The sequence below is a fragment of the Sparassis crispa genome, assembly GCF_003851025.1.
Source record: "Sparassis crispa DNA, contig_000012F, whole genome shotgun sequence".
Classification (NCBI taxonomy): Eukaryota; Fungi; Basidiomycota; class Agaricomycetes; order Polyporales; family Sparassidaceae; genus Sparassis; species Sparassis crispa.
The window spans coordinates 804551-826279 of NW_020939759.1; the positions used below are offsets into that span (position 1 = coordinate 804551).

Below are 21729 nucleotides of genomic sequence, written 5' to 3' on the forward strand. Positions count from 1 at the left end.
TGCGATATCAAGTTCCTGTGATCCCTAACTTTGCAATGACAGACTTTGGATCTCAGGGTCATACTCGTCCAGACAATGTCTGTGACTTACAGAACTGTTGGTCTCACCAGTCTGTTTACACTTGTCTATCTCGTGGATTTACATATGAGGGCACTATAATTGTGCAGGGATTTGATCACAAAAAGATGACAGGTGGTCTAACTGGTTATCTGAGGCAAGAATTCAGAGAGCTTGAGTTATTGGATGAGATTACCAAGTTGCGGTATCACAATAAGTTGGCCAGTGAAGTGGAGGGCAATACTCGCAATCAACTGATATATTCCTTCCGATCATATAAAGGACCAGACCATGTACCTAAAGGCATACATTCTGAGCTCAAATGGTCACAGGAGAAGCCATTTAAACTTGAGAAAGTTGAAGAAGAGAGTGACTGGCAGTTATTGAAAAGACCTAAGAGGGGAGCCAAAAAGACAGTGAACGACATAGATGTACAGATGGAAGAACCCAAGATCTCGCAGGTAAAGAAGGATATTAGCAAGTTTGTTTCTGCACAAGGCACTAAACAGTTGACAACTGTCAGCAATGATCCAGGACAGAAGCATGGTGCAAAGCAAAAGCATCTTGAGGAAATCAATGCAATGTTGCCTGAGCAAAAGAGACATAAAACTGAGAATGACCCTGATGATCTTGCTACAAATGGTCCAATTGGATTTACATGGAACAAAGACACTTACAGCTGTGCATACGATAGCCTGTTTAGTATTTTATTTCATCTATTCTCTACAGAGACTGAGCATTGGATGGTAGATATATGCATGCAAAATCAATATCTGGAGCACTTTACTGCTGTATTTAGCCAAGTGTTACAACAGAGACTTACAATGGAAAGAGACTATATGCGAGTAATACTCCATCAGGTTGATCCTGTTGCACTTCCAATCACTGGTACTGCAGGCTCAGATCTCATAAAGCTGTGTACCACCATGCTTGGCTGTAATGAAGACTATATAACTCGAACCCTTGTCTGCAAGCATTGCAAGTATCAACATGAATCAGAATCTGACAATACAATGTTATGGGACTGCACCAAGCCTATGTGGAAAGAATCAGGACTGAAGATGGGAAACTGTAAGTGGTGTAAGCTGTCGGACTGGTTATTTCCCTTGTTTGACAGAAAAACACGATGTCCACAATGTGGAAAAAAAATGTACATGCAAGTAAACTTTGCACAGAATCCAAATTTTATTCTCTTCTCTACCAATGAAGTCAAAGTTGAGTGCAATCCCAAGCTGTACATTGGTGAAGACAATCATGAATATCGACTTTGTGGAATGATATACTTTGGTGGATTTCACTTTAATACTTACTCCAAATTTGAGTGCTCTTTGGATGACATGGCAGCAAATGTATTGGCAGAAGTTGAGAACAGAAGGTGTAGCATTGTAATATATTGTAAGATGTAGACAGAATTTACTATTCAAGAATTGCTTCGAAGTTGGGTAGAAGAAAGTAGGAACACAGGAACATCAGACCTCAGGAATCGTTCCTGCCATGCAAAGCAATGGCCCACTCCCCACAAGTGAGATGTGAATGTGAATGAGACTTTCGCAAGCATACCTTCCAGGATGGTGGGTTCTCCCCCGACCTCTTCCCCTGCCATCATACTTAAACTGGTCCTGACCTTTTCCTGCCCTCCCGATACTGCCCGCACCTGCTTAACAATTGCTCCGCTGAATCACTGCCCATCACGCCATATCTCGCAATCCTGTCTGCTCACGCTCCTACTCATTCCAAGGGATCCTCTATCACTGAACCTGCCTGAGCGCCTAATAAGGATCTGCCCACCTTGGAGGCATCTCCCATCCCGAACTCAATCTCCCATCCATGGACACCAGCATTATTCTTCGCAAATACACCCTCGTGGAAGCTCTTCTTCACATTGAGATCTTTACCGAGCCCTTCGATCTGATCCTGTGGAAAGCATGGGCAGTCCGGATGCACATCCTGCTGGTGAGGCTCCTGCGAGCATATGTTCCTTCGCTGTCTGACCCTCACATGTCCCTCAGGTCTTCATGATCTAAGCTCAGTCTGAAGTGGCCAGTGTGGGGATCATCCTACTCCTTCCACTCAATATTCCTGTCCTTGCCCAAGTGGAAATACATTTTGCGACAGCTCGCACTGTGGAAGGTGGTCATCGGATGATCCCTCGGATTGCTGACCACCTTCCCGCTGTCATTCCTTGTGGTTTGACTGCTCGTGTTCTGTACGATGACCCCGCTATTCACGAGGACTTTGTTTTGTGCCACCCACTGGATGGTCTTCATGACATTGGGGTGTGGTCATCCTATCCCCATTTTTCTGGAATTGTGTTCCTCTGCTTATTATTGCCATCAGGAACCTTGCATCTTCAGGTTGAGACATTGCGCAATGTGGCCCGCGAACTGTGTGATGTCATGCGTGGAATCACCGGTAGATGCGAGTTGGCAGATATACTTTGAGACGGTTGCGGATTGTAGTTGAGGAGTTGGATATAGCATTTGGGCTCATAGCGTTCGATAACCAGCTTCCAATTGGTGTTGGACTAGGGTCTGTTGTGTAGCACCCTGTAGTATCTCTGAAATGTGAGGCCGCTTCGTGGATGTGATTCCCACCTCAGTGCGCTATGCATCCCTTCAGCGGGTTCTAACTTGTGGCCCAATGGGGTCCGAGGCCACTCAGGGAGCAGACCACACTCCACCGTGTCAATGTTGCCCCTGCAATGAGGCAGTTAGATATGACCTTCAGTGAACTACAAGTAATGAATCTTACCTTTCTTCTGATCGGAATGCGATCTCGGGCTTTCAGAATAAGAGGACGCCCCTCGAGGTTAAAAGCTTGGCTTCAAGCTCAACCTCATAATCGCCATGGTATGTGACATTTCGCAATGTGTCCACAAATCCCTTCAAAGGGCCTTTGATGACATGCACCACTCGCCCGACGTTGGGATTCCGGCGGTCAGGATGCTTGAGGGCAAGCTCCATCTCCACTTTTTTCTCTGTTTGCATCACAGGGCGTAAGAGGCACTGCTCTCCCGGCCTTGATACTGTCACCATTGGCTGTATCAATGTCCATTCTGCCTCGGACTCTGTGAGTAAGAGATCCCCAGGGTAACACATGATGCTATATCGAGTTTTGAGCATCAATAATGTCGCAGGTGGCTGGACATACCTCAGAGGTTTCCAACACAGAATAAGTATGAAAGACTCTTATTATTGGGTATCTAGTTCACTGAGAAAAGTTCAGTACTTGGAAGCATCGTCATACGTAAAACATACATGCTGAGGAAAGTTCCACTATTAAGTGCACAACGTACCTCGACTTTGTTCATGTGAACAATTGTGACATCAAAATCATCCATGGCAATCACTTGCCCTTCCAAGCCCACATGGAGCCCTGTGTTAACTTTGACTGCATCACCAACTGCCCAAAGGGGGTGTAACTGAGTTACAGGTAGCATGAGAGATCAAAGTTCATCATCCAACTTCCCGTGGTAGAGATTGGTTAGTGTAGCCTGTCCACTAATGACTGAATGCACGACACTGATGAGGCCGCATTGCTCACCCTGTATAATGATCACACGTGTGCCTGCAGCCGGTTTGAAGTCAACACAGAATAGAATGAGCTTCGCTATCACTGTCTTTGGCACAAATTTCACCATATCAAAGATGAATACGTCGTTTCGAGTTGCATGGACATCAAATGTCACCCGGTCCAAAGTGAGTTTGAGCTGCAGGAGGCCACCTTTGAACTTCTTGCCCTTGAGAATATGTATCAGCCGATCACCTTCACTTTCTGTCACAGTGAACAACTCCTTCAGTACTGCTGACAGCATCAGTTGCTGAAAGGTTCTTCTGTGCTGCCACTTTTTTGTAGTAGCCAGGTGCAGAACCACCCAGGTGCAGAGGAGAGAGTTCTCTCACAACTCCACGAAGGGCACATCGTGCTTATATGTACCACACGAGATGCACACCCAAGGAGAGAGGAAACCATCTTTCGTGGCTTGAAGGTGGATACCATCGGGGGCAAGAGAGATGACTGCACCACCCGACTGCGAGGCCCACTGTGCACGTCTAGTCACCATGTCTCTCTCCATAATAGACCAGGCCATGGCTTCTGCATCAACAGCATCATCGCTGACACATGCATTATCAAGAAATGCCCGAGCTTGTTGACTGTGTTGGACGTCAGTGAGCAACTCGGCTGGAAACAAGCTGTAAGATATATCCAATAATGCAGCTGAGACACTTACCCAGTTCCTCCTCCTCTTTTTTCTCCTCTTCTTCCTGCTCCTCCTCCTCCTCCTCCTCCTCTTCATTGTCGATAATAGCCTTGATATCCAAGTATGGGTTCTTGGCATTCCATGCATGAGGATTGAAAATGTAAGAACCGACTGCAGTACTTACTGCTTTCTGTGCACACTTTGAAGGATATGACAGTATCAAAGGTCAGGATAGTGTCCATTAGATTTAAGCAATTGTATCTTATGAGATGTCGCTTGAAGTACTTCAACCATGAGGTGTTCATCACCAATCAGCCCACATGTACAATTACTTCCAAGTAACATGCATAATGTCCTTCAACATTGCACTGCTGGTGATGAGGTGTCACTGAGAAGATTTCCGATGTAGCGGCTGCTCCTGCAGTTGTGCGTGAGCATACACAAGTGCCGCATTCTCCTATACATTGAGAAACATGTCAGTATAGCTTAGCTACACTGCCCTTTGTCCATATTGTGCACATACATCATTGTTAGCCTGTTAGCCTATCAACCTCAATATGTACAATTGACCTGGTGCAATCTGGCTGTAAGTGCTTGCACAGGTGCATTAATGTCAACGGTCTTCATAAATTTTTACACGTAAGGTAATCAATAACTAAATCAGCTGCAATTTGATTGTATCCCACTCTGGTATGCAACCGGTGCAAAAGGGTGATGAAACAAACTGTCTGCACAAAGTCATTCTCTGTGAGCAGCTTGGCTACCTATTCTATAGCTAAAGGTAACGAGGATCCCACAAGAATAAATAACAATGAAACTACAGAAGAGCACTACAATGTTACTAAAGGCTCCAGGCCGCATAGCAAATGACAAGCGCTATGGCCAAAAGATGGTGGTGAAATGAGAACAAGAGGAAAAAGATGCCCATTTCACCTCCAGCAAAGTTTTGACGCATCCCATCACTTTGTTCCACACAAATAAGGCAGCCACAGATCATGGGCTGCTTGTCACGAGCCACTTCTCACCCTCTGTTTGTCTCGCACAAATAGACCGCATGCACCATCTGGTCACTGCCCAGAATTTGGGTGCCTTCTTTTTTACTTTCGAATTTCCATCATCCCTGCGATATCGGCCAGTTCTTCTGTCACCATGTCTGCCTCCTCCTTGTCGCCTATGCCCTCCTCATTATTGTCATTGTCGAAGCCAACACCCTCTTCTGCTCCAGTGCCATTGTCACCACCCTTTTCCTCGCCCACGTTGATGCCCTGAGGGCTTCCTCATAATGCCCTCTTCCATGCAGGTTCCCTCTTCCTCACTGAGCCATTCTCGTGTGCACTGCCGTGCCTGTTTGAATTAGGGCCGATAGTACACATTGTATTAGAACCTGTATCATAGCCATCTGACCCACATCTCTGATGATTGAGGGCCATATTGGGTTTGTACCAAACATAAACATAAGAACCATGAAAATGCACCATTAATTGGTGCCTGAGCCACTAGACTGAACCCACAGGCCAATATTGGCTCTGCTTGAAAGCCCAGAACTGCTGAGCATACCATGTGAGTGCTCTATGCACATCGCTTACATGAATTCCGTGTTGATGCTGTGCTTCTTGTTGACTTCCATGACAGGTATTCATGGAACCATCCAGCATGATGCTTCTAATCCCAGGTATGTTGCCTTTATATATTCTGCCTGCTGCTAGGCTGATAACGCGAACCCATTGCCATCCATCCCAGATTTTGCTGTCCGCACTACTCTCTCAGAATTTTAATGTTGTCCACCACGTCCCCCGCAAACATGTCAGACAAGGTGGATGCGGAAGTTCGCTGTCCACATTTCAGTTGCTGACATTACTCGCCTACAGGTCTCCGTGTCCCCAGTACAATCTCCAAAACCTAGTACTGAGATGGACTTTGCCAGACACGTGCATGTCCTTACTGGAGGAGTTCAAGGACCTGAAGTGTGAGCAGGCATGCAGGGTCATAGCTATGAAGTTAGTTGTGGATATTTGTGCAATGTCCAGATGTTTGGACAAGTTGGATAGAAATGTCAAGGAGCTGAATAGTAGAAGCCACAGCCAATGCCATGCACTCCCTCTCTGCAGAGATTGCTGCCAACAGTGCAAACATGCATTCAACATTGTACTGATGTAGTCTTTATTCACTTCCTCTACTAGTTCGCTGAGCAACCTTTAGGGGTTAGCTGTTTGTGTGTTGCATCATGTATAGTTTGTCATCCGAGAACGTATTCATTGTTATCTTACACTGCATTTGTCATTGGAGAATGTATGTATTTGTTATCAAGTTCTTTCATCATGTGGGTGTCAGTGAAGCCTGCGAAGCTCATGTGTGAGGCTCAAAACCATATGGACCCTCTTCCACTATCCCACACCCTGCACACAATTCATTGTGAATTTAAGGTAAAGATTTATAAAACAACAATGTAAGTCTTTGACGAGTTGGTACATTACTTGACTGATTAGATGTGCATGTAGGTGCCATAAGGCTATTGGGAGGCAGTCAGCTGTCTGTGGGGCATTTCGCTGAGGGACCATATGGAGATTGTCGGTCGCATTTGTTGTACTTCTACTTATAAATTCAATGTATTGTCTGCTCCCATTGCAATCAATAACCCTCCACGAATAAGGGCAAATTTCAAAGAACAAGATCAAGGATTAGGGTTGACGTTGGCTGACTAAAATGTCTCTCAATAGTGCATGGCATTATTTGCAGCCCCACTGTCAGCTGCGAGGTTTTCATTGGTGGTATAGGCCACCCGAACATCCCCTGTTCAGGCAGCAGCATAGGACAGCTGACTTATAACTTTACTGACCATTGGTGCAAATGGGGCCGACTCATACAGCACAAATCTGGAAACAACATGAGATAATGCTACATGAGTGCATGTAAGGCACTGCTCGAATCCCAACAATTGAGTCTACATTCATGACTAAAATCGAGAGCAGTACAACAATGCAGGATATTTTAGAACACAGCCGGTGCAACCTGCAGGCAAATAAGCATCGGTCATTTGATGTTCAAACTATACTTACAGATGCGTGGGCCTCCTGCTCCTTCCTATCCTTCTTGGTCATGTAGGTCATGTTTCCTAACTTGGTCTTCAGAACATCTCTGACCGGCCAGCACTTCTTGTAGTGTGCAAGCTGGGGATAGAGCTTCATGGCCTGATGAAGTTCTGTAACCACCAGTGCTGATCGCATATGCAACTACCCAACGTACCAGGGCATACACTGCATCCAACATCGTCTGTTTCTGTTTCGAGATTGTCTTGTCCAATTCCAAATACTTGACTGCCAAGTCACCGATGTCCTTCTGTACATGCTAGTCAGCTACAGTCTTTGGAAACATTTCAAGATATGCTTCATACCAGAAACTTGTCATACTTTGCGGTATCCCACCCATGTCTCCCTAACTCATCACTAAGCATGTAACCTCCTGAGTGTGGGTGACCCACTTGGCTATCAGGCTTAGGGATGATGGGTTCTGACACTGCTGCATCAGCTCCTGAGGAATGTGCATCGCTAGCAACACTTTGGCATGTGCCAGCCTGAACATCGGATTGAGGAGCGAGGAGGAGTGAGAAGGCATTCAGCATCAAAATGCATGCATCTGGATGAGTGTTGGTACTGGCGCTGGATGTGATTTCATTATCGGCAGTTGGGGCATGCTGGTCATGGATGGGGAAGCTCAAAGCCGGGAGAGGTCATTACATTCTGAAGACACATTCATTTGCAAGCTTGTATTATTAGGATCCAGTCCACTGAACCCAATAATAACGTTATTGTCAATTTGATAGAACTTCATGCAAGTCCATTCTTCACAACTGATGCATTTTGGTAGAATCAGAGAGAAGAGAGCGTTTAGCGCCTGTGTGATCGCAGATATGGATAGTGCAGCAGCAGCTCCTGTGGCTTGAATGGCTGGTTTAAATATACCCAGGCCATTTCCTTCTTCTACTGTCGATGCCAAACTGTATGATCCATCCACAGAAACTGTGCCCTCAGAGTTTAGTAAAGCATCCGTGCACGCCTTCCTGGTCTCTTGGTTGGTTAGGTTATTTAACTTCAAATCTGGAAGTGCGTAGACCAGAGGAACTGCAGGCTCTTCATTTTGAGCTGGACAGCCTTCCCAAGTATACTTTCGAAGTATATTGACATGTTTCTGAATTTCGTCAAAGTCGGGATAGTGACTAAGAGACTCCATAGTATGTAAACATGCTACAGTTATGGTATCATAAGGATTTCCATCCAAAGTCTGAACGAATGGAATACCGGCAGGCATTTTAACCATTCCCGGTATGGGATCTATCTTCATGACTCCATCCTCCATATATGGATCTACCTTTGGTCTGGCAGTCTTCAGTATTCTTGGACACTCCTCTGTCAGAATGCGTGATGTATTAAGGTCTGACATGAAGACCCAACCAGCGGTATATCGATTGTCTCTCTCAACATTCAATTTCCATACTGGCGATTGCGGGTAGGCATACAAAGGGTGGGGAGGTGGTGGTGGTGGTGGACACAGTTCATCATTTTCTATCACAGGACGTGGCTGCTGTGATCGAAACTTTTGCTCCCATGTTGGAGGTGGATTCTCTTCTGAAAACGGAGATGCCGGAGTTACGAATCTTGGCATACCAAACTGATATCGCTCCCAGTCCACATTCCTGGTTTGGAGTCTTTGTTGCAGCCATGACAAACGAGAACTCTGCATCGATGGTATTTGGACGGAGCCTGCAAAACAAAATAATTTTATAAGTGAACAATTGAAATAATGGGTAGCAGAGAACTAACCGGTTGTGGTATTTATATTACTCCTAGTTGTCATATGTTCAAAAATGAAGAGTTTCTGTTTGATCGTACTTAGTTTATATTTAAAACATAAATACTGTCATATAAATTTACCTGAATGATTATGACTACATGCTATACTGGTCGGGCGCCTTGTGCTCGAGTCAAACGTAGTCTGCACCTGAATTTATCAAAAGTTAGCTTGCATAACAAAAATACAGCAAAAGAACTTACTCAATTTCACACAACACACCACCGGTGTTCAAGAAAAGAATACACAAGGTTCTAGTACTCCAGAACAAGCCAAAGTAAGAAGCAAGTTGCCCAGTCATGAGCTTTAGCCAGGAACACTGATTGCAGTGAACTCGTCTCCCAGCTAGTCGGGATAGCCAAGAGTTGAGTGAGAATTGAAAGGAATAAGCTCAGACCTAAGTGAGTTGTGTTCAAAGTCTTCTGATACACCTTCTTGCTTACTGCTTAAGTGGTTACCTCAGCCTCCTTGGCCTTTTGGTCTCGGAAAGCCCCCTCCCTGAAGGTTAGTTATCAGGTGATCCCCTGCAGCAACCTCAGTTCACTTTTGTGACCTCAAAATGGTACCTTGCAGTCGAACTGGGTGTATCAGAATCTGAAATGTCAACACCTTGCAAGGTGAGTACTGCAATGCAGAGTGATCTAAAACAAGGTGTATCACAAGGCAGCTGCAAGTAGACCTGTAGTGAGCTTGGCAGTGAGCTTGGCAGTGCTAAGCACCTGCAGAAAGATATTTGAGCAAAAGAACAGAGGTTGTACTGCTAGAAAGAGGACTACAGCAGAGGATAGAAGGAGGAGCAGTGCTAAGCACCTGCAGAAAGATATCTGAGCAAAAGAACAGAGGTTGTACTGCTAGAAAGAGGACTACAGCAGAGGATAGAAGGAGGAGGAAAGAGTGCAATGCATTGCATCACAGTTCATGCTGCGTGGAAATGTGACTCCAGGGGCATGTGCAGTCCGGTGCGCTCTAGGTCATATCTTGCGCTGTATGATAATGTTTCATATGGCGCAAAATGTGACTCAAGGTCCACATGACCTTGGGACTTCAGGTTTTTGATCTCCTCCTCTCCTCCTCCTGGGCTTCAACCAGCTGCTTAGAGGTGAGTACACTATTATTTCTCCTTTTTATCTTTCTACTGAACTTTAGGGCATGCATAATCATGCGCCTTCTCTCCCATCCTCAGGTCCTGTTGGAACTGACCTCCCAGTCCTCTCCACTACCTTCCGGCATTAAACACACACCCTCCCTGACACGAGGGCGTGCCAGAGGACACTACCGAGGCTGTTGCATCAAACTAGGGCCTCCGTTCATCATCATCATCACCTCTACCACACCCTCTGTTGTGGAATGGTGGCCATGCCTGGCATGAGAACATGCCAGATGAGCTGAACGAGGCCCCTGCATCAAATACATGGGCACTGTTTGTCCTCGTCATCATGCAACACGGCCCACACCACCTCCCCAGGATGTCCCCAGGCCCTCTGCCCTGCCCTCTGCCATTGAATGGCATCCACCCCCTAGCATGAGGACATTCCAGAGGACATGACCAAAGCTCCCACATTAAGTGCAGGGGCTTCATTCATCCTCACTCACCACCTCTCCAAACTCCTTCCCCACCTCTACCACACCATCTGCCATGGAATGGTGGCCAACCCCAGCATGCAGACATTTCAGAGAACATGGCCGAGGTCCCCACTTCAAGTGTAGGGCCTCTGTTCGTCTTCATCGCTCATCGCCACGGTGGCCACTGTCGGCATGCGGACATTCCACTGAGGTCCCTGCTTCAAGTGCGGGGCCTCTGTTCATCCTTGTTGTCGTGCGACACCACATGGCACCCGCCACCTCCCCGAACTCCTTCCTCACCTCTGATACTGCTGATAGAAACTAGTTTAATCCTCAGATTTATCCAAGTACTTCACGCGTGTCCGGTCGTACCACTGCCAAGATGGCTAGGTAAGTGTTTTGTTACTGAGTCTTGAATCACTGTGTTTATAATGTGTGTAGTGCTAAGCTGAAGGATGTATTCATGGACAATGACTCCGATGTCGAGCAGTCTTTGAAGAGGTACGCTGTAGTCTTTTGTCTTTCTATTCTTCAAGTCTGAGTATCTTGTAGTGATGCGGCCCTACCAATTAATGAACCCGAAATCACGGAGATTCTCAAGAAGAAGGTGAATAAGGTGTTCGTTCTCTTGCCGACTCCCATTAGTCCTTCGCCCAAGTTTGTAGTTCAATTTATGCTATTTTCAGACTTGCTCATACATAGGTTACTACAGCAAAGGAAAGGTGACTCATACACCCATCAAGCGAGTTTATGTCTGATTCTGACAAGGAGGCAGAGCCAGAACAGTATGTAACTTTAGTTTGACTATTGTTTCATATTTTTATACTATTTTATTCAGATCTTCCCCTATGAAGAAAGGTCACAACAGGCAGAGTAAGCCTGACTCTGAAGCAGAAGCATTGATGGAGCAATCCAAGCTTAATCATTATAATGTTATGACGTATGTTGTTTTCTTATCTCACTTCACTATACTTTAAATGTACCTTGCCATGACGAAGATGTCAGAGCAGGAGAGACAAGATTTTTCCTTGCAAGTAAAGCAATATGATCCTAGAGACTGCGAGTATGTTAATAGCACAGGTATCTAACTGCCTATTGATTTTATTAAATAGCATCTGCTTGTCTCTGACCAAATCTGCCACTGGATCTAAAGGCAAGATGGAGGATGTTCTGTAAATATGTTTGATTATATTGTTATATGATACATTCTGAAACCTATTTGTACGACAACATTCATCAGCCTTCATGCTCAGATGTTCAGAAACTGTTGCCCTCGTAAGCAAACATAAACATTTTCTGATATATTCATAATATCCACCTTAGTAAAGCAATCATAAGGATGGAAAGATGGAGATCAACGTAAGGGTCATTATTTGTTCTGATGCATTTCTAATAATGACCATATTTGTTTTAACTTTTAGAATGAGTTGATACATTCCACCCACCTCTGTGTTTTAACTTATACTGTTTCCAGAGATACTGATGAAGAAGAAAATAACTTTGAGTGCCAGGTCACATCCATAACCTTGATGGATCCGATTCTTCTGAAGGCTGGTGCCTACGAGACTTTGCCTCCCTTCCGACGGTTCATCATCTCAGTTATATTTTACTCTTGTTTTACATTTTCTCACTCATAATATGCAGCGCCTACTATGCAATCACATATCAGCCTATTAATACATGAGCCTTGAATGAGAGTGGACTGTTGCATTCTTTGGCTCATTCATTGGTGACAACTACAGTTTTTACACCTATCAGAACAACATCACCATGTCCACCAGACCATCTACATTGGAGCATTCTGACTATGCAGGCAATTGTATGTCCAATATTCTGTTTTATGTCTTCTTTTACTTTGCTTGTTCTTTTTTGAGCTGGCAGTACATCACTCAACAAGATGATGGTATGTCTGTTCTACAATATTCTCTGATCGTAACACTGATACATCAGAGTCTTAGTTGTGGTATATGACTGCACTGCATTCTTCCAAGGCATTGAGAGTGGCAAGTGAGATAACAAGTTCTCTTTCAATTCAGTGTGTGACATCTGTCCATGTTGGAATAATGAGGTTCTTCTTGGTTCTTTTGTCGCTGTTCTGTACAGCCCTAACCAGTAGAAAACCAAGCTGGGGGCAGACTCAGTGTCACTCAATCTGATGGTGGTCTGTATTTTGTTGAAGGAGGATTGATTGCATGGCGCTGTCTTCTCGAATACATGGTCGTTACAATTGTCTGATGGCTGCAGTTAACTATAAACTGTGATTCCAATGTAAGCAAACTATATTGTTGGCGATCAAGAACTGTGATACCTGAGAAAATTATGTTGATTGAAGAAGATACTTCAAGTCAAATTGCATTATCTTTTGAGCATGTTACTAGGGTGCTGGCAGATGCTCTCTCAGAAATTTCTGTGCAGCTAGACCGCAGGGTACAGGCAGACACCCTCTCAAAAAGATCTGTGCAGTTTGACTGCAGGGTACAGACAGACACCCTCTTGAAAAGATCCATGCAGCTAAACTATAAAATATTGACCGACACATGCTGGAAAAGATATATTCATAAAAGGCCTTCCAGCATACATTTGTCATATGCAATTGCACATGTTCTATTTTACAGACCGATTCCATACTTGCAGCTTACTCGTCTGATGCTAATTTGGGCATTCTTTCTCTGTGCTACAAGCTTACACTAACTCTATACAGCCAAAGTCACTGTCTCAACCAAAGTTCTTATACTTCAAAACTCAGATTACTATTAATAATAAAGTACATGGTGGAGGTATTGCTCCTAAAAAATCTCGCATCTGGTCTGCTGCTGAGCTTCATGCATATAATGCAATGCTATATGATATTGATGATCAATACAAATTCTGGGATTACTCACTGAAAAACACCACAAAGATATCTCAATTCCATCCAGATATCATTCAGGTGGATATACCACTTTCTATACTATCACAAAGACTACCAGTGTATACTCTGCATACAATTGGATGGTTACATGGCCTTAGTATAAGTGGCAAAAGGCTTATAAGAGACAATCTTGAATCAATTCTGAGCATATTTGTACTATGTGTCCTGACTTTGTTACTCATTTTCAGAAAGTGCAACCAATTCAGAACAATGCTCAGCGCAGTGAGACTTATCGTAAGTTGGGTAAAAAGATTACAGAAAAGAAAGCAAAGCCTAAAATAAGTGAGACTATTCATACAACTGCTTTTCCACCTGCTCCACCTCCAATACCTTTGATATATGAGACAATTCATGGATTTTGTACTGATACTGACCCATCTCAATTTATAGAAATGGCCTGCACTGTTTGCGCATTGCTAGAGCCTGTCACAGAGCTCACAAGTCTGACTGAAGTGCAAGCAAACCTCTCATTGCTATGCACATCTGACTTTATTCAAACTAGACAAGAACATTTTACAGAACAAGATCCTATACAAGAACTTTCTGGCTCAGTAGTTTTACCAAGTTGTGACAACATATGCACTTACTGTCTTTCATATTTGCAGCAAGGTAAAGTGCCTACAGATGCCCTTGCAAATGGACTTTGGATTGATGCAATTCCACTGCAATTACAGGATCTCACTTGGATGGAGAAAATGCTCATTGCATGTGTAAAACATAATTACGATTCCTGAGGTATGAAGGAATCATTCTTGGGATGAGCCTTCCACCAAATTCTGAGGGACATGTCCAAGTGCCCCTATGTGTGAGAACGACTTTTCAATACAAATTTGTATGGATCAGATGCCCCTAGTCCTGGGTTAGGTCTAGGGTTTAACTACAAACTTTGTAGTGCCTGTTGTTACTGTACTACACCTTGCATACAGTCGGTCTTTCAAAGTGACTGTAGTAGAATCCAACACGACTTGTATAAATAGTGATCAACAGAAGTGCCACAGCAGCCACAGAGGATCAATGCATCATAGTCAGTGAAATTATAGAAGCGCATACTAATCCCAACATGTACAAAGTAGTACCATTGAAATCTGTAAAGGAAATGGAGCATGATGCTCTCTTAAATCAAGTAAATCTGAGTAAAACTGGCTGAGATATCTCAGTTTTGGGTTAGAATGCTCAGTGTGAAGTGCAGAAAAATTGTATAAATGTCAGAAAAAATTGAGAATGACTTTAAAATGCACATGAACATGCTAGATAGGGCGCCTTATTTTTAACAGGCAGTGCACATTGTTTTTTTCTTGGAGAAACAAGGAGAAGTGAGAGAAAACAGAGAAAATGGATTGTAGCACTGCAGAAAGTGATCCTGATGTTCTGAGGGTAACACCATCAGATTCAGCTTAAAACTTTGCTCAGAATGGCTATGAGGTTTATCCAAATCTGAGCAGAATTGAGAGAACTACAAGCCTGGCAAGTTTGGCTAGATGTGTGAAAATAAGTGCTTTGAGCCAAAATGGATTGTAGCACTGCAGGAAGTGATTCTGGTGTTCTGAAAGTGATACCATCAGATTCAGCTCAAAACATCGGTCAGAATGGATGCTTGGTTCATCAAAATCCAAGGAGAATTGAGTGAGCTACAAGCCTTGCAAGTTTGGCTGAAAGTGTGGGAACCAATTGCAAGAGACTTGCCTAAATTGGTTAAGGTTTGAGCGGACAACGAAAAAAGCGTCGATGCAGTCCAAAAAATTGAGCGCATCGACACTTTTTTCGTTCTCAGCGCTCTGGTGGCTGAAGAATTACTAAATGCAGAAAATGTTCAAAGTCAGCACTTCTGTTTCTGGACTAAAGAGCTGTTCACCAGGTATCCCCGGCACTACTATAGCTTCCAGGTTATCAGCCTCATTAGTAACTGCTGTAGGGCAGCTTTAAAGCACTACAAGCTCGGACTTTTGGTATAAGTACAGGTTATGACAGCAATTGTAACAGGTCTTGCAAGTCTGAGCTATTGTAAGGTCTCTACAAACCCATACTAGGTGGCATTTCAGACTCTAGTAAGCCCTTTAAAAATACACACTAGACATATCTAAACATTATGAGGCCCTTACAAACTGATACTAGAGGGTGTACTAGCATTCAATAAACAGTATAATAAGGCATTGTAGGAGGCTTACTAAGCATTACTATAGAACATGCTAGGAGTCAATATATCGCTTTGTAGGCTACTGTAAGGTCCTTACCAACTGGTACTAGGTGGTATACTAGACTATTGTAAGCATCATATAAACTGACACTAGGTGATATATCTAACTATTGTAAGGCCCTTATAAACTTGCATACTAGGGCATTTACTAGAGATTACTAGGAACTATTGTAGGTTACTAGTTACAAAGTGACATCAGGTGACATGTTCAGACTATTGTAAGCTCATTACAAACCGATACTAAAGAGTATATTAGGACCCAGTGTAATAGGCTATTGTTGACTTGCTAAATGCTACTAGACAATATACTAAGAGTTAGTAGGTGACTTTGTAGACTGTTATCAATGTATAGTGGGACATTGTAGGACACTTACTACACATTATTAAATGGCATACTAGGAGTTAGTAGATAATATAATAACAATTTCTTGTATACATTTTTTGTAGTGATTCTTGTAGACACATTAGTAACAGTTTCTAGCATCATTTTGTGTAGTGATTCTTATAGGCACATTGGTAACATTTTTTGTAGTGATTCTTATAAGCACATTTGTAACAGTTTCTAGTGTCATTTTTTGTAGTGATTCTTATAAGCATATTTGTAACAGTTTCTAGTGTCATTTTTTGTAATAATTCTTATAAGCACATTTGTAACAGTTTCTAGTGTCATTTTGTTTAGTGATTGTTATAAGCACATTTGTAACAGTTTCTACCATCATTTTTTGTAGTGATTCTTATAGACACATTTGTAATAGTTTTTAGTGCCTTTTTTGTAGTGATTCTTATATGTACATTTGTAACAGTTTCTAGTGCTATTTTTTGTAGTGATTCTTATAAGCATATTTGTAACAGTTTCTAGTGTCATTTTTTGTAGTTGTTTTTATAGACACATTTGTAACAGTTTCTGGCGTCATTTTTTGTAGTGTTTCATATAGGCATGTTAGTAACAGTTTCTGGTATCATTTTTGGTAGTGATTCTTATAGGCATGTTGGTAACAACTTTTGTAGTGATTCTTGTAGAAACATTTGTAACAATTTCTGGTGTCATTTTTTGTAGTAATCCTTATAAGCACATTTGTAACAGTTTCTGGTGTCATTTTTTGTAGTGATCCTTATAAGCACATTTGTAACAGTTTCTAGTGTCATTTCGTGTAGTGGTTCGTATAGGCAGGTTGGTAACATTTTTTGTACTGATTCTTGTAAGCGTATTTGTAACAGTTTCTAGCATCATTTTTTGTAGTGATTCCTACTGGCACATTTGTAACTGTTTCTAGTGTCATATTTTATAGTGATTCTTATGTATTAAGAGTGAGTGTAAAGTACTGTAAGGCTCTTATAAAGTCAGACTACTCAGTGTAGTCAAATATTGTAGAATGCTTACTAGATCTTATTATATGACATACTAGGAGTCAGTAGAAGATATAATAGACTATTTATGGTTTCTAGGTGGTATATTAGGATTTAGTAGATGACATTGTAAATTGTTGTAAGACTTCTACAAACTGACACTAGATGGTCTTTCAAACTATTATGAGGCCTTACAAATAAATATTAGGTGGTATACCAGGCTATTATAAGGTCATTAGAGTACTGAGCAACTTGCTAAAAGTTAGTAAACTATGTGGTAAGATATTGTAGGAGTTTACTAAACATTACCAGATCACATTATCGGACATTGTAAGTCCTCTATTAAAAATAATAGGTAGTATGTCAGACTACTGTAAGGCACTTATACATGGATATTAGATGACATACTAGAAATCTGATGACATAGTAGACTCTTATATAGGTAACACTTTGAGACATTTTTTTGTAGGATGAAAATGATTTGAGTCATGTGAGACCCAACTATTTTTGCTGTTACATAGATGCCTATTAGAGTAAACACTTAGAAAAAAATCAGAAAATATTATTTAAAATCAGAAAAATTATGGCATGACTATAGAATCTAAAGTTCCAAGAAAGTTCTATCAGATAGTTACCTTGAAGTAGCTACATAATATAGTAGGCTATTAAGGTAATCCTTGTAAAATAAATATTAATAACTTTTTAGGGATGTTTTTATATAAATTTTATAAAATAATATAGTAGCATCATTTTGATGCCATTTTTTAGCTCAGTTTTTTAGAATGCATACTAGTCACTTTTTATATACTTTTTGCAAAACAACATAGTAATATCATTTTGAAGCCATTTTTCAGCCGAGTCTATTCGAATGTGTACTAATTACTTTTTGGTTATGTTTTTGTATAAATTTTATAAAATGACATAATAATATCATTTTAAAGCCATTCTTCAGCTGAGTCTTTTAAAATGCATACTAGTTATCTTTTGGGTTAAGTTTTTGTAGACTTTTTGCAAAACAACATAATGGTATTATTTTAAAGCAATTTTGAAGGTGATTTGTAGAAAAGGCGTACTAACAATTTTTAGTGACATTCTTATATAGTTTTGATAAAAGGACAGAGTAAAATCATTTTTAAGCTATGTTTTAGATAATCATACTCTGAGATACTTAGCAATATGTTAAACTATTATCGGGCAGCTACAAATAATTTATTATTTACATTATACTAGATTATCAACTAATATGCAAAAAGTTGGTAGGCGACTATAAGACTCATGTAATAACATAACATATTATTGTTATAAAGTGTGTCACAAACTCTTATATACTGTTATAAGATTTTTATAAACTACAATCAAATGACATCTTATAAGTAAGTCAAGGGTATAATATTATTAAAAGCTTACTATACATTACCAAGCAGTGATTGAATAACATTATAGACTATTATAATGCTTTTGTTTGAAAAGCACTAGCATTTTCTTATAAATTTTTTGTATAGACATATAGATGACATGCTGGACTATTGCAGTGATGTTACAAATCATTTGTAAGTAAAATATTAGAAGAATAACATACTAAATTATTGTAGTGCAGTTATTAATGATACTTAGAGTCTCTAAATAATATTATAAGTCATTCTAATACTTTATTTCTTTTTGGTATCTGTACAAAATAAATTGTTACATAAATTATACACTAACAAGAAAGGCCTGAGTTTTTTACACTTATTAGTATCCCATAAAATTTTACTAGATTTTCACCTAAAGTGACTGTTTTAAGTGAATATGAACGATGAAACCTTTAAATAAATACTGAATAAAACTACAAGATGCTATGCAATGCAATGGACCACTCTTCACAAGTAATTAACTACTAAGAAGTAATACAAAATGATTAATGCATGTGAAAACATTTAGATGAGGAGAGAAAGGCAAGAATACAGGACCTCAGGAATCATTTCTGCCATGCAAAGCAGTGGCCTACTCCTCACAAGTTTGTCTTAAAGCCATCCACCTTGCCATTCTTAGTTGCCTTCTTTCGTTCACAGTCAGATACTTTCTTAACTCCTTGGATATTACCAAATTCACCCAAACCATATTGGATATAGTTGTGAATTATTGTACAGTGATACAGCCTGTTCAGAATGTCCAACTGCAAGTACTTTGCCACCTTATTTGAAGTGTGCTATTGCTTTTGCATGAACTTTCTGTGGATCATTCTTAAGCAGTTCACTAAGTTCATCACTTGTCAAACTATGCACAGTAAATGGACACTGTCCTTTTAATGTACCTTGGTCTGGCTCGATATCATTCACTGCACTTGCCTCAGCATCTTTATTTGACTCTACATAGTGATAGTCGACAATAACTGGAGGTACATCCTCAGGATATTTCTGCAAATTCTCATATGAAATCTCGAGATCAGTGTAATCCAAATGATTTAACTTCAGCCATTCAAGTGCTGCTGCAACCTGATTATGTCTTACAAGGAAAGGTGTACATTGAAAATCAGAGGGTGCTGGCTTGGCTGGCCCAGTGTATATAAATGCAAGAACTTCATTTAAGTCTTCACGTTTAGGTGAAAGTACTGAATAAACCTTGGGAATTGGCACGGCATGACATATGACATTTGCTCGCATCTTGTGCATATCAGAAGAGGCCACTCGCATAACACAGTAATTATGCATAACACGAGATATAAGCATTTGCTCAGTCCATAAAAGGTCTTGCAACTCATTCGGCACTTCACCTAGCCATAGTCCATTAGCAAGTGCACTAACTGGAACTACTCCTTTCTGTAGTGAGTGTACACATGCAGTGTATATTCCAATACACTTTGAATCAATAATTGGCTCTCTGAGTTCTTCTATAGGATCATTCTTCTTTTTACGCTCACAACGAGTAACATCAAATGCTTCAAGGAGGTCTAAGTCAATATTTGCATCACTTACAGGAGTTAAATGTGTTACAGGAGTAAGCATTGCACAAACTGCACATCTGGCCTCTAGAAGTTCATCTCTCACTATGTCACTACAAAAGCCCTGTATTGTTTCAGTTAACAACTGCTGAGATGGAGGTAATGGTGGAAACATATGTTGTTTCTTGTAATTCGTCTCTGCAAGTCTATGAATCTTCTGATAGGCAGGATCTGTGGCACGAGATTGCTGTCTCTTCTGCTCACTAAGTTGATAATCACTGTTCTGGTCTCTATATTTTTTCTGACACTCACTACCATGTTTAGAGGGTGAATTTACATTAAAAATACATTTAAAGTCTGCACATTGCATGCAAGAATGTTTGAGCAATATAAATTGAAATACTGCAGCTGAAGTATGCTTGCGAGATACAGAAATTCCATATTGCTGACACATTTCAACTAAAATTTTTACAGATGCTCGATTGACTATAGTTGCAAGTGGTACATTTGCAATTATATACTGTGATCCATCTTTATAATCTGAGACATTAGAAGTATAAGTAAAGAGCTGAAAATGAGCAGCAAAAGGACTATCACATCCAGATACAATATATGGCTGAATTTCTTCAAAGCTCCATATACATGTCTTCCTTGACTTGGGTTTGACACCACCACCAATTTGTGTAGATGCGACTTTAGATGCTTGCAATATTAGAATATGTTTAGTTAAATTTACAGTAATTTGCCTCCTATAACAAAGACATAACAGTGGTGTCAAATAGTCAGCCTTTGAGTGCTGCAATGCAATATAGTCATGTTTGTGGAGACAGTTTTTCATAAGTCTAAGTCTCAATAATTGACAGGTAGTCTGTGGTGTGCGATATGCTTGCACACAAAGGCCAAGTAATGCCTTTAGTTTTATAAGTGTTCGACCTATATTGCAAAATATCTTTAAATTGTGATTAGTATCCACACTGTTGGATTGCAATCTGTCTCTGATCTCTGCAAGAGATGATGCTAATACTTTGCTATTTAATGGTCTGTCTCTTCCTGTAAGAGCAAACACTAGTACTCTGTCATTCCACGATATGTCTCTTTTTGTGACAGTGGATGTCAGTGCCCTGCCATTAAATGGCACATCTCTTTCTGTGAGGATGGATGCCTGTACCCTGCCATTACATGGCACGTCTCTTTCTGTGAGGGCAGATGCCAGTACCCTTTCATTAAACGGCACATCTCTTTCTGCGAGGGTGGATGCCAGTACCCTGCCATTAAATGGCACGTCACTTTCAAAGGTGGACGCCAGTACCCAGGTGGTAGTAAATAGTGTAAAATTATCTGCAGCAGCATTACATGGTATATCTCTTTCTGTGAGGGTAGATTCCAGTACCCTGCCATTACATGACATGTCTTTTTCTGTGAGAGTGTATGCCAGTACCCTGCCATTACATGGCACATCTCTTTCAAAGGTGGACACCAGTATCCAGGTGGTAGTAGACAGTATAAAACCATCTGCAGAAGTAAGTGCCAATAATGAGCTGTTAAATAATGCTACATTACCTGCTGTATCAACTAATAGATGCTGTAGATAGCATGCTGGATATATATAGACAGCAATGGCAAACAGCCAAAGAAAAAGTAACATAGTGGAGTATGGTTGATCAAATGGCCAGAGTTGATGATGGTGGTTG

The 21729-nt window shown here is 41.2% G+C and overlaps 3 protein-coding genes across 3 annotated transcripts; 1 reads left to right on the plus strand and 2 right to left on the minus strand.

Annotated features, from left to right (window-relative positions):
• Positions 1-3955: 3955 nt before the first annotated feature.
• SCP_1302810 (hypothetical protein) lies at positions 3956-4500 on the minus strand (the record flags this gene model as incomplete). Its single annotated transcript, XM_027763578.1, has 3 exons — positions 3956-4239; positions 4289-4388; positions 4459-4500. The coding sequence occupies 3 exons, from the start codon at positions 4498-4500 to the stop codon at positions 3956-3958; spliced, it is 426 nt and encodes a 141-aa protein (XP_027619379.1).
• A 2746-nt stretch (positions 4501-7246) lies between these two features.
• SCP_1302820 (hypothetical protein) lies at positions 7247-7709 on the minus strand (the record flags this gene model as incomplete). The annotated part of the gene is made up of 4 exons (XM_027763579.1): positions 7247-7267; positions 7315-7446; positions 7502-7594; positions 7650-7709. The coding sequence occupies 4 exons, from the start codon at positions 7707-7709 to the stop codon at positions 7247-7249; spliced, it is 306 nt and encodes a 101-aa protein (XP_027619380.1).
• Positions 7710-11048: 3339 nt separating this feature from the next.
• Positions 11049-11643, plus strand: SCP_1302830 (hypothetical protein; the record flags this gene model as incomplete). Its single annotated transcript, XM_027763580.1, has 5 exons — positions 11049-11056; positions 11108-11167; positions 11219-11388; positions 11442-11451; positions 11505-11643. 5 exons carry the CDS (start codon positions 11049-11051, stop codon positions 11641-11643), a joined length of 387 nt encoding a protein of 128 aa, XP_027619381.1.
• Between the last annotated feature and the right edge of the window lie 10086 nt (positions 11644-21729).